Here is an 11633-nt window from a genome sequence, read left to right as displayed (position 1 = left end):
TCGGACAGGGTGCGGCCATCTTCCAGCTGCTTTCCGGCGAAGATCAGCCTCTGCTGGTCAGGGGGGATGCCCTCCTTATCTTGGATCTTAGCCTTCACATTTTCAATGGTGTCGCTGGGCTCCACCTCCAGGGTGATGGTCTTGCCAGTGAGGGTTTTGACGAAGATCTGCATTTTGTACCTGATCTATAAAAAAAAAATAAAAATAAATACACTCCAAACCCATTATATTCTGACTTAATCTCTGTCGTGCTAATACTTCATTGCTATATACAATGCAAAGATGAGGAACTACATGCTACAGGATAGTTCCTACTAAATGTGTTTTTTTTTTTTTAAATAAGTCATAATCAAATCTCACTTCTTTAAAACCTATCTCCACTTCTCTTTTGGGACGCAAACATTTCCTTACTAGGAAACGGCAAAGGTCGACAGTTCTGTACACTGAAAAAAGTCAAGTGAATAACCAAATACGATAAATAATCCTAAAATATATCAGGAACACAAGAGGAAATTGAAGCATTTGACCGCGCCTTAGCCACCATTAGCGGCGGGCTGGGCGCCATTTTGAGCTCATGTAGTCCTTTGTTCGCCGGTTAACCGCCAATGGCCGAACCTTTAACTGTCGCCTTACTGCTACACCATAGGAACGCTAAACCTCTATACTTACCAGATCTAGAACAGTATTTTATATGTATTTGATGACGTTTAAAAATAAAACAGTATACGTTACGACGGTCAAACCTTAAATTTTAAAATTAAAAAGAGGACTTAAAGCACATAAAATTCCTAGTACATTAAGATGATAAAATATGTCGTAGTCTACCACATTTTAATTTTACTTACACTTCCGTATAACTTCTGTAAACGCCGGTCGCGTTAGTTATCTCGTCGAAGAGGGTATCTTGCTGCTTCGTAACTGCTGCAGCGACGGCGTCGAAGCTGCTTTTAAACCATACGGGGTTGCCAGAATTGACTCACGGTTTCTAGCCCAAAAGCAGTGAAAACTCCGCCCAACCTGGCAACACTGATACTGAGCTGAACAACCCCCCAGAATCTGCTAGAAACGCCACGACAACAAGAATTTGCTCCAAGATTCTGATTGGGTAATGCAGTTGTTTGTTTGCTCCGTGATTGGTTGCTGAGTCACATTAGGTAATCCATGGTGACTGAATCATGTGAGATGAATCGCCTTATAATATACTTTTTTAAGAAATATACCCGACACTAGTGGAATATTTCATCTGTAGGTTAAGGTTTTCACAGTAAAATACGTGTTTTCGGGGATTTCAGTTTAAGTTATACAAACTAAAACACGACTTTCGATGGTTTTTCGGGTTTTTATCTTGCCTGAATGACTTTGCATTTATCTGAGTCGTACCCGGAAGGACAGACATGCCCAAGCAAAAGCTCAAATATTACATTATCCAATAGATTTCTGTTAATACAGCGAATAAAGCGGTTATTATAGAACACTCATATATGATTACATCTTTTTTTGACCAGTTCTCATTAATAATCTCCAAGTCAACATCGAAACCAACAGGATTCCTTATCTTTTATCATCTTTATGCTTTCCCGAGGTCATTGGTGTGACATGCAGTGGAAGCATAATCAAGAAAGCAGAGTCAGATGACGAACAGTGCGTTTACTTATATCAGGATATTTGAATCTGTCCAGCTTGAGTAGTTCTGTTAGTTTCTCAATTGTACTTTTTTCTATAGATATTAAATGTTAGATGTTAAAGATGTTAGGTTTCCATGACAATAAAATGGTGCTGACTGATGCTATAGTCTATATATATCTTAAAATATTCTTAAATTGAACTATTAGGTAACGATTGCAAGCCTTTTCATTTTTATCTTGCACTGAGTTACCAGACTTAGAGGGAAGGACTAAAACAACAAGTAGAGCTTTATTTTTCAGTTTGAAATTATATAAAGGGTTGATATGCAGCTCTGTAACTTACTTATGGTCTATTTTGGGCCACATATTGGATAACAGCACTGAGAGTATGTATTTGGGTCACAGTATTCTCTCAGCCCACCCATTCAGGACCATGTCATATGAACCCGTGATCTACCACGTTATTGCAGGCCTACATCTTGTGGGCTGATCTTTTTCAGCCTCTCAGGAATGTGTTTGTTCAAGTCTGTTGCACATTGCCCTGCTCCTTGTTTGAATTATCAACTAAGTTTCAGGAAAACAACTCACAAAAGCAGAACTAGGTCTAGCCCACTTGTATGAACACTCTAAAAGACTACCTTTTCAATGATCAGTCACTTTTAACATGTTCAGCAGTTTTGGTTAATCTAGTCTAGGTGAAAGGTCTTTTGTAATTGTGAAACTTATCAGTGTCCTACTTTGTTTGGTCTCTCTGTGATTTCCTTGATAGGATGACTGGAATATTCCAGCTGGCTCCACATCAGCAGGTTTCGCAACAAACACGTCACGCCAAGTTCAGCTGAACTTTTATGTAAGTGTTTGGTAAATAGATAGCAGTTTATATGATTTACCGACAGCGAGACTAAAAGAACGTCGGTAAACTATACCGATGTTTTTGTTTCTCTTATTTTTAGGATGGACCTTGTGAAACATTCAGGTGGATGCCACTGTGGAGCTGTTAGATTTGAAGTCTGGAGTTCCCCCGACCTCCATGTCTTCCACTGCAAGTGTGTATCATTAATCTCATTTCATATTGTATTACATCCATCTTAGAACATTATCAGTGGATGGAAGAACTAAAACAATTTTTAAATCAAACTGAAACAATGCCCAGGTACTTTTTAGGTGTATTCTGTTTCATGATAACCATAAACCTATCTTTTATTGAATAATTTTGTGTTAAATCTACAGAAAATGTAAGCTTCAAATTTCGTCTCCACCCACCTTCTTATCAAGTCGGACAGGTCCATGTTAGAGGAAACGCCTTCCCACACATGTTCTCTACAGAAGGGCTCTTACACCTTAGAATTTAAGTTAATGGTCAGAAAATAGAAATCTGGTCTTTTCTGACTGGGACACCTTCCGCAAGTTGACTTTAACGTACATCGTAAAATGCACACAGGAATTCTTATACCTTTAAAAAAAAACTTTTTGTTAGTGATCCAGAAAGGTCAGATTCACAGCGTACATAAGTAGCCTGTTGGCACTTTTAATAAATATAGGTAACATGCTTGGGCATGTAAGGTGTTGTGCAACACTCCTTATATTATCAGATGCTTAAGTTTCATTTTATAACCTAAACCTGCTTTAAACTTCTCTTCACCCCCTCCTCCCTCGCCTGTCTGAGGTGTTCCTTGGTCTTCATGGTTCTGTTTATTCTCTAATGATTTCTAATGAACCTAGGAGGCCTTCACATGACTGCATTTAAACTGCTTTTAAATTACACGCACGTCGTCTCCATTTACTAACTAGATAGCTTTTGAATGTTTCCCCAGATATTATAGTAGAACAGGTCTGAATAGAAATGCTGCTCACATTTTGAAGATTTTTAAGTATAGTTTTGAAAATGATAAATCCTTTTTTTTCTAGTTCACAATGCTATGTCCGATGCCACATCAATGAGAGAGGAGTTCCCCAGGGCTGTGTTCCCAAAACTCCTCTGTTCTTTCATATGAATCCTCATTAGTTGGTAAACATCATCTTCTGTGATTCTGTTGAAACTTCCTCATAGATGCCCTATATTGCTTTAAGATAAAACAGACCCAGCAATGATACACACTAATGTTTATGGCAGTTATCTGAAAATTTAAGGAGAATTTAACCTAATTTATTTGTTTCCCCAGTTGTAGTATTTGCACCAAGAAACAAAACCACCATTTCATCGTTCCAAAAAGTAACTTTACCCTCTTACAGGTTTGTTTGCATCAAACACATTGTTTAATGCACAATTTAATTATGAGGATAAAAACAAAAACAAAAAAAACTGTGGCTGTTTCTTCTCTTTAGGGAATGGACAATCTGACCACCTACAGCTTTAACACCCATGTGGCTAAGCACACCTTCTGCAGAACCTGCGGAGTTCAAAGTTTCTACACGCCACGGTCCAATCCTGATGGATATGGTACGACAAAGCCTCAAATATTGACTTAAGAATGTTTCATAACCTGACCTAGCTAGTTTTCTCTCAGATGTTATGAAGGAAACAGAAGTCAAAATAGGGGATAAATACTGTAAGCTGGAAATTCCCTTGAAACCTACTGCTCACCCAGCTGGTATAACCAGGTTTAACTGACGTATGTAAAATACAAGTGTCTATTGTTTTAAATGTGGTTTGTTTCTATTTGTGGTTCCTCCCTCAGGTGTTGCTCCGCACTGCCTGGATCCAGGAACCGTTCGCAGTGTGGAGGTGGAGAAGTTCTGTGGAGAGCAATGGGAAGAAAGTATGCAAGCCCACAAGAGCATCAGAGACATGTCGAAAGCCGGAACCGAGCTGCAAAAATAAGACTGACGGGAAACAGCATTTAAAAATGTTTTAATGAACGTCATACAAAAATAAAACAAAAACTAACTCAGTTACAGTAGTGTTTTTATACAGTGTCCTGACAACAACATTCTTTGTGTCCCATTAACGCCCAGTAGGATTAATATTGTTTACAATCTTAGAAACCTTAGTCTGCTTTGTTTCTAAAGATCACATGAAAATATTCTGGTTTCTAAGGCTTGAGTAAGCTGCATGATTTACAACAAACACACAGTCACAGGTTGGAGCTCTCAGTAGATTTTCAGGTTCTTCGGTCCTTGTGGAATCATCTGGAATGTGTTAATGAACATATACCTGGAGAAGGTGATGTAGAGGTACCGAAACCACAGCAGCTGAGTGCGATGGCACAGCATAGCAGCCTGTGACAGACAACATTTTTAACTCATAAAATGAATCATATTTTGGCCTCCTTAATGCATATTCCTATTACAGTGTACTTAAAGGGTGTGTGCTCTCTAAAAATACAAAGTGTTGAGTCATGCGGACAAATTCGTCCGTACTGAGTCTTACTTTAGCTTGCTTGTAGCCCTTTGAACCCACAACGCAGCAGAAATGTGACGGTAGAAGCCAGCTGAATGGAAGGTCCAGGAAGGAGAGGTACTTCCTTAGAAGGCCAACAGTCTCCAGGGAGAGCAACACACAGTCTGCAGGGAAAGACAATGAAGACTCAGACAGCTGGTAATGTGAAAAGATCAGGATGGACGTTAACTAGGCCACTGTCCAGACAACAAGCTCTGCCTGTTTTTCAGGAAGTAGGAACAGTAGACGTGCTATATGGTATTAAAATACCACATCGTATGGACAGACATGGAACAGACTGTTTTCTCGTTAATGCAGCAAGAAACACTTTATTCCATTAGCTGAGATCCCTTTGCAGCCTGACGGGAAGGGACATCAGGATTAATCATCAGCTGCTCCACTTGGAGCTAACAGGGAGGGTCATGGCGCTGAGGCGGACAGTGCCTTATAGGACCTCATTCTTACCTCTTAAACCTTTTTCCATGTTAAATTCAGCATTTTATTCAGATGTTTGTATCAAACAAACCAAAAACAATGCAGTGTTTAACCGTGCAATGGTTTCTTTATATAAGATAGAATCTGACAAGTTGATTAATGCTGTTCTTGTTCTGTTTATTAGTTACCTATACGCTAAAGCACTTGGTTTTATTTATGGGCACCAGAGTAAAACAGATGAATAAAAATGATTGGCATTCTTTTCAGATTTGTATTGTATGACAAAAAGTGGAAAAGTTGAAGATATATGAATACTATTGCAAGACAATGTATGTGTCTTTACTTTATCATGTTATTTATATTCAGTGATTTTGTGTATTAAGTAGGATTTTACCAAACCAGGGAATAAGATCGTTTTAACATCTTAAACTTGATTTAATGTCTTTCATTCTTTTTAGAGAACTCATAACTAGCAGCATTTTAGGTACTTTTCAATGAAAGCAAAAGTGAAAACAAAAGACAAATTAGATCATGACGCAGACTGGTTTCTCTGATGCTCGTTTAAAAACTTTTAAAAGAAAATTAGAAAACTTCTTAAAGCAGACGACCACAGTGAGGTCCAGCTGGCTTAATGTTGCAGCCCTGAGGGCAGATAGATGCAGCAGAGAAGGTCAATAAATGTGTTTGGACAGAAGAGGGCGCCAAATATTCATCACATGGCCAAATAAAAATCTACCACTCTCTGCTGCACCTTTCAGGACTTTCAGTAAACACATCAATCTTGTAAAAGTTTTCCTTATGTTAGCCCTTACCTTTAGGTAAATCACCGGTGGAAGCGAGATGTCTGTAAGGAAAAAGGAGAAGGATTAGTGTTGTCGGTGCAGCTAATGCTGCAGGAACTTGTATAGGTTTGTCATTATATTAATTATGCCAACTGTTGCTCATATGCATTTGCAGAAATCCGTTTATGACTTAGTGGTTGTTGTCAGTAGACACACAGAGCCATTTTTTTCCCCTGAGTCTTGCACTTCAAGCATTCACTGGCTGTTGACTTTAACCGAATACGTGAGGAGAAAACCACTGAGATGCACAGTGATGGGAAACTAGCAACCATTCCCCCTGGGCTGCAGCTTTATGAGAATCATGAGATGGAATTTTTACAACTCGCTGGTCAGAAACAAATAAGACAAGAGAGCCGTAACCGTGAAGGCACAGCTGTTTGCTAGAAAGAGATCGGAGTGCCTTCTAGGGATCCTGATAAACTCTTCTCCAACACATTTCCCTGAACTGGCAAAAGGCGGCCTATCCAAACCAGAGTCGCCCCCTCCCTCTCTTCCGTCCTCACTTTGGGGACAGGATTTACGGCCGCTCGCTAGGAGCCGAGCCCAGAGCCTCAGAGGACTCTGTTTGGATGACCTCTCAGCTATGTAACAGACCAATTCTGAAAAACATGATCTCTGTGCATGTGTGTGTGTGAGTCTTTGTGGGGAAGCGTTTAGAGGGATGGCGGCTGTTGTTACGAGTCCAAAATTTTCTGCATTTTCCTGGAAAGACTTTTATGACTGTGGAGAGGTCTGCTTTCAGGGTTTTAGTGTCGTCTGTTGCCAAAAGTCATTGGTATGGCTAGGGCCTTACCTGACAGCTTTATAGATGGCTACGTGATTGGCATGGCCGCTCACACCGCTTCCATCAAAGGTCAGCACCTGAAACAATAAGATCGCTCACAGTTTGGGTTAAAAACAGCAGAATGTCTTAAGAGTTAAATCAACCGATGCAGTGAAACAAAAAGATGTGGGGTTGGAGGAATACGGGGGCCTGACCGTAGAGCTGCATGGCAGCTGACAGCCATATATTTCAGTGTTTTTCTCTGCATACTTGAACACCACAGGAGGAAAGAAATAGCAAGGAGAAAAGCAAAACTAAAATCAGGTCAAAGGGAGAACAGCAGGCACACATCCGAAGACCTGAGCTGTTCTCTTAAGATGGGCTCTTCCACAATGCTCTCTACATCATGTAACCCCCCCTATGCTCATAAATTATAAGTAACATATGAATTTCAGATGTAGGACAAGAAAAAAGACAACATGTAAGCCTGGAAAAGGAATGTTCAAACTGAATGTCTTATTTTATTTGCTGAGCATAATCAGTTTAAAGTTTTTTTTTTTTTATGACTGAGGAGCAGTGAGGGGAATCTGCTACTATCGGAGACTTTGGAGAACCTCCTTTCACTTCAGTCAAACCATGTCTTTAGAAGTGTGTTTCTATTAGCTTTGAATATCGAGAGACTGACATCTCCGTCTGTTTTCTTAAATAAAATAACCAAATATCGGCATCTATCAGGCTGGATAGATGCTGTTTGTGTAGATACATCCTTAAATAATGTTGCAGACTCTATCAGTTTTAGGGCTGGACTTTGACTAGGCCGCTCTGAGTAATGGGTGTTCTTTGTTCAGGAGTCAGTTTTAGATGGTTTGGTCCCTTGTCCAATCCGGATGAAGTACTGACTGATTGTCCTAAAAGTCTGCTCTGACTTGGCAATTAATTAACCCTTGAGTTCATAATATATATATATATTTTTTTCCAGTGTTACTTTACATTTGGCTTCATACATCTTCCCATCATTTTTATCGGCAACCTTGTCCCCAATGAAGTATGTGTCCCCACAGCATGATGCTGCCAATGTCATGTGTAACAGTGGGGATGATGTACTTGGTTTGCCTAAACACATGTGATGAACTTTGCAACCTTCCACCTGTTACAGCATTAGCACGAAACAACCAGAATGTTTCACTCGTCCTCATCTGGTGTTGATTGCCTGTGTAAATTCTCAGTCCCTCAGGTCATTGCAACCACAAAACAAATTAGAAGGTAACCAGACTTTGGCTTAGTTTTTTTTGAAGAAGTTTTGACACCTACCCAGATGTCTTTGTCAACTCTGTTGGCTCGCACCACAGCAAACTGTGGTTGGAGCACTGATGTATTTACGCAGCACGGATGTCGGTCCTGTTAAACACATTCCAAGTCAGATGCCAATCAAATAGCCGCTCCTTGTTTTTCTGGATTGTTTGAGTCTTTTGTTGTGCGTGGCCTATGTGATTGGCCTTTGGAATCATAATGGGAGTTGTTATGTAACTTCTTAGAAATGAGCACCATGACTAAATTAGAAATGCTTGAAAGCTGAATGATTCTCCCCCTGTGTTCATAGAGGGCTTCTCTAGTTTCATAAAGATAGCATCCTTTACTCCTCTTTCAAACCATCTGTCCTCTCTGCCCAAAATCAGGACACCCTGGTCTTAAAAGGTGTGTCCTTTGTTTTTTGTCTTTGGTATGAACTATTTTGTGATGTTGGGTTTAAAATTCACCATGTTGTGTTTGGAGAAAATTGTTCACAGCTTCTCAGAAATTCCTGGCACATATGGAACTGAAATGTTTTTGTCTCTCTGTTATCTCCTCTGTGTTGTATGCAGTGTTTGTTCTTCCTGCTAGTTGTTTTTGGCCAACTTCAATGCCTAACTTCAAGTGATGTTTGTGTTCCTTTCCTTTCTCCTCTGTAAGTGAGGGAATTTATCAGCCTGGTAAATAAGAGTTCTGATCAACGAAAGGTTATGTTCTAGTGAGTTTTGTGAGTCTAAATGAAGGTGTTGGTCTGTATGTGTAGGTTTCTGGTAAGCTTCAGTATTAGGGACTTCTATTCTGTTCAATGTGCACAGCACAGTCCAGAAAGGGCAATATGTTGTTCTTGGCATCATCTCTAGTGAACTTGATATTTTTGTCCACTGAGTTGATATGATTGGTGAGAGCCTCAACTTACAGGGTTTAGATTTTGACCCTGGTGTCATCCACATATCCGAACCAGTGAGTTGGTTGTGTTCCCTTGTATGTGCTGAGTGCTATGCTCTCCATCTCCTCCATATAGATATTGGTGGCAATGGAGGAAACGGGAGCCAATGGCTCATCCATATGTTTGTCGCTAAAAACATTCAGTGTCTTTGAAGTATGTGATAGATACGCAGAGGTTCAACCTCATAAATCTGGTTTCGTCATGTTCCAGTTGTGTCCCGACTGTGTTTACTGACTCTGATGTGGGAATGCAGGTGAATAGAGAGTTTATATTAAAAAGACAATGGTTTCATATGGAGCCGGGACTCCACAGACTTTGGAAATAAAGTCTGTGGAGTTTTCATTGTGGTGTGAAGTGTTTCCAACTAAACAGAATTGACAAAGACTCTTAGATAAGTGTCAAAACTTCTAAAAACCTGAGCAAAAGTCCAGTTGCCTTCCAAAAGTTTTTTTGGTTCTTTTATGTATTGACTTTAACCTCTACATGGGACTTCATATAGTCTTCTTTCAACAATAGCTTCCTTCAGTGCTACACCTTTATAAAATGCCAGATTTGACACGGACCCCATAGCATCACAGTGCCACCACTGTGTTTCACTGCAGGGGTGATGGTTTAGAGATGTTTTTTTGGACTTCAATGACTATTGAGATCCTAAAAGTCAAACTGGACTTTTTTTTTTAATCCACCTGCTCTCATAAATGAAAATAAATGGGATAAATATATATTTGATAAGAACAATGCAAACATGTTAGGCTGAAGAACAATATCATCTCTGGGTTTTCAGGACGGTTGATTCATTAGAGCAGATGTCTCTCTCGGTGTGACTAACATGACTTTTTAGCCCACTTTCTGGCTGCATTTTTCAGCAGCTTCGGCCGGACAGGATAGGAGGAGTGAGTGTTTATCTACAGCAACAAAGGCTCAGCAGCTGGAAGAAAGACGGACCTGATTACACTTTTAGAGTCAAACATAAAGAGCTTGTTTTCCTGCTCCTGTGTTTTCTTTAGTGAGGGTAATTACTGTTTAAGGTATTGTTGATATAAACCAGATGTGTGGGGGAAAAAAAGAATTAGATTCTAATTTTGCCTTATTCCCATTAGCTAATAGAACGGAACTGCACTGCTGGATGATAAGAATCTATGTGTAAACAGATTTTAACTTTCTCCCGCAGCAGAGGCTATTTCCTCTTCTTTTCCCGGGCTAATGTGGGCTGGGCTTGAAGGGATTTTTACACACGATGCAGTCAAACAGGAATAATGACCGGAGAAGCCGTGGTGCCAAAGCATATGGCTGTTATAAAAAATAAATGGCTTTCTTGCAAAGAAAGGAGAAGAAACTTTAAAAGACAAAAGAGGAAAACGTCAGTGAACCTACCGTGTTGATGGAGTGTTCGTTAATGTGATTCAGGACTGTGGAGGAGACTAATGAGACGCTCCATTCTGCTTTGGGATCATCTGGAAGTTTCCTAATGCAAGCAGATAAACAAATGAGACGCTGATTATCAACCCAGTTAAAAAGATGTCGAAGCCTTCCTGCTTTTTCAAAAAGTATTCACACCTTATCGCATCATTCCATGTTACAACCCCAAACCATTGCGTATTATTAAAATGTCATCTGATAGAACAAAACGTAGGAGTGTATTAGAAAATATTTAGAAGGACAACATTTAGAGACTGTATAGGCGTTGGTCCTGCAGTCCATATTTTTGGCTTTTTAGAACAGAATAAAGAAGAGAGAAATGAATGAAAGAAGTAGCATTAAATTTAATTCAATTCATATTTTAATATAACTTCAATTCAAAATCCATGCGATATCAAGGCACTCTAGAGAGATAATACAATCAGATCATGCAGGGACAGGTTGGCTGCTCAACATTGACAAAAAAAACGGTTGGATCTAAATGCAAGATAACTCTAGAAAAAAAAAAAAATTAATTATTCACTTATTAGCATGAAAATGACACTCAACAGTTAGACCAACAGTGAAATGCTTTAAATGCACATGTAAGAATGGCCCAGTCAAAGTGTAGACCTAGATTTTAGGACCTATTCTTAACCTAAAAATTAAGAATTTATGTTTACAAGTATAGCATTTATTAACTTCAATTCAATTTATTTCTATAGCGCCAAATTCACAACACAAGTCATCCCAAGGCACTTTACAGTTCAACCAGATCATACAGTTAAATTAATTCAAAGTTTTCTATCTAAGGAAAACCAGTTGATTGCATCGACTCATTGACTCAAATACAATCCCTCACACTAAGCATGCTTGTAGCGATAGTGGAGAGGAAAAACTCCCTTTTAACAGGAAGAAACCTCCAGCAGAACCAGGCAATTCTATTCATGAAATT

At 39.4% G+C, this 11633-nt stretch overlaps 2 protein-coding genes across 6 annotated transcripts in view; one reads left to right on the top strand and one right to left on the bottom strand.

Annotated features, from left to right (window-relative positions):
• The first annotated feature begins 866 nt into the window (after window positions 1-866).
• cenpv (centromere protein V) lies at window positions 867-4588 on the top strand. 5 transcript variants are annotated; one of them, XM_015385856.1, is made up of 6 exons: window positions 867-1105; window positions 2395-2475; window positions 2579-2671; window positions 3788-3857; window positions 3951-4065; window positions 4304-4588. In XM_015385856.1, coding segments are annotated over exons 2-6 (423 nt in total). In that variant the 5' UTR covers window positions 867-1105; window positions 2395-2473; the 3' UTR covers window positions 4447-4588. The 5 variants fall into 5 exon arrangements, with proteins under 5 accessions (XP_015241342.1, XP_015241344.1, XP_015241346.1 ...); XM_015385858.1 differs by having other exon boundaries at window positions 1097-1154; XM_015385860.1 differs by lacking the exon at window positions 867-1105 and adding an exon at window positions 1159-1177.
• pigl (phosphatidylinositol glycan anchor biosynthesis class L) overlaps window positions 4522-11633 on the bottom strand; it is a 20581-nt gene continuing 13469 nt past the window's right edge. The window contains exons 3-7 of the mRNA XM_015385855.1: window positions 10655-10745; window positions 7075-7142; window positions 6252-6283; window positions 4996-5129; window positions 4522-4844 (exon numbers count right to left, since the gene is read on the bottom strand). Of these exons, the coding sequence (XP_015241341.1) occupies window positions 4716-4844; window positions 4996-5129; window positions 6252-6283; window positions 7075-7142; window positions 10655-10745 (454 nt within the window). The 3' untranslated portion in view covers window positions 4522-4715. The remainder of the gene's footprint in view (window positions 4845-4995; window positions 5130-6251; window positions 6284-7074; window positions 7143-10654; window positions 10746-11633) is intronic.

Source organism: Cyprinodon variegatus, unplaced genomic scaffold, assembly GCF_000732505.1.
Source record: "Cyprinodon variegatus isolate N-32 unplaced genomic scaffold, C_variegatus-1.0 Scaffold350, whole genome shotgun sequence".
In the NCBI taxonomy this organism is placed as follows: Eukaryota; Metazoa; Chordata; class Actinopteri; order Cyprinodontiformes; family Cyprinodontidae; genus Cyprinodon; species Cyprinodon variegatus.
Note: the sequence above shows the minus strand (reverse complement) of the source record. Positions and strands in the feature narration are given on the sequence as shown.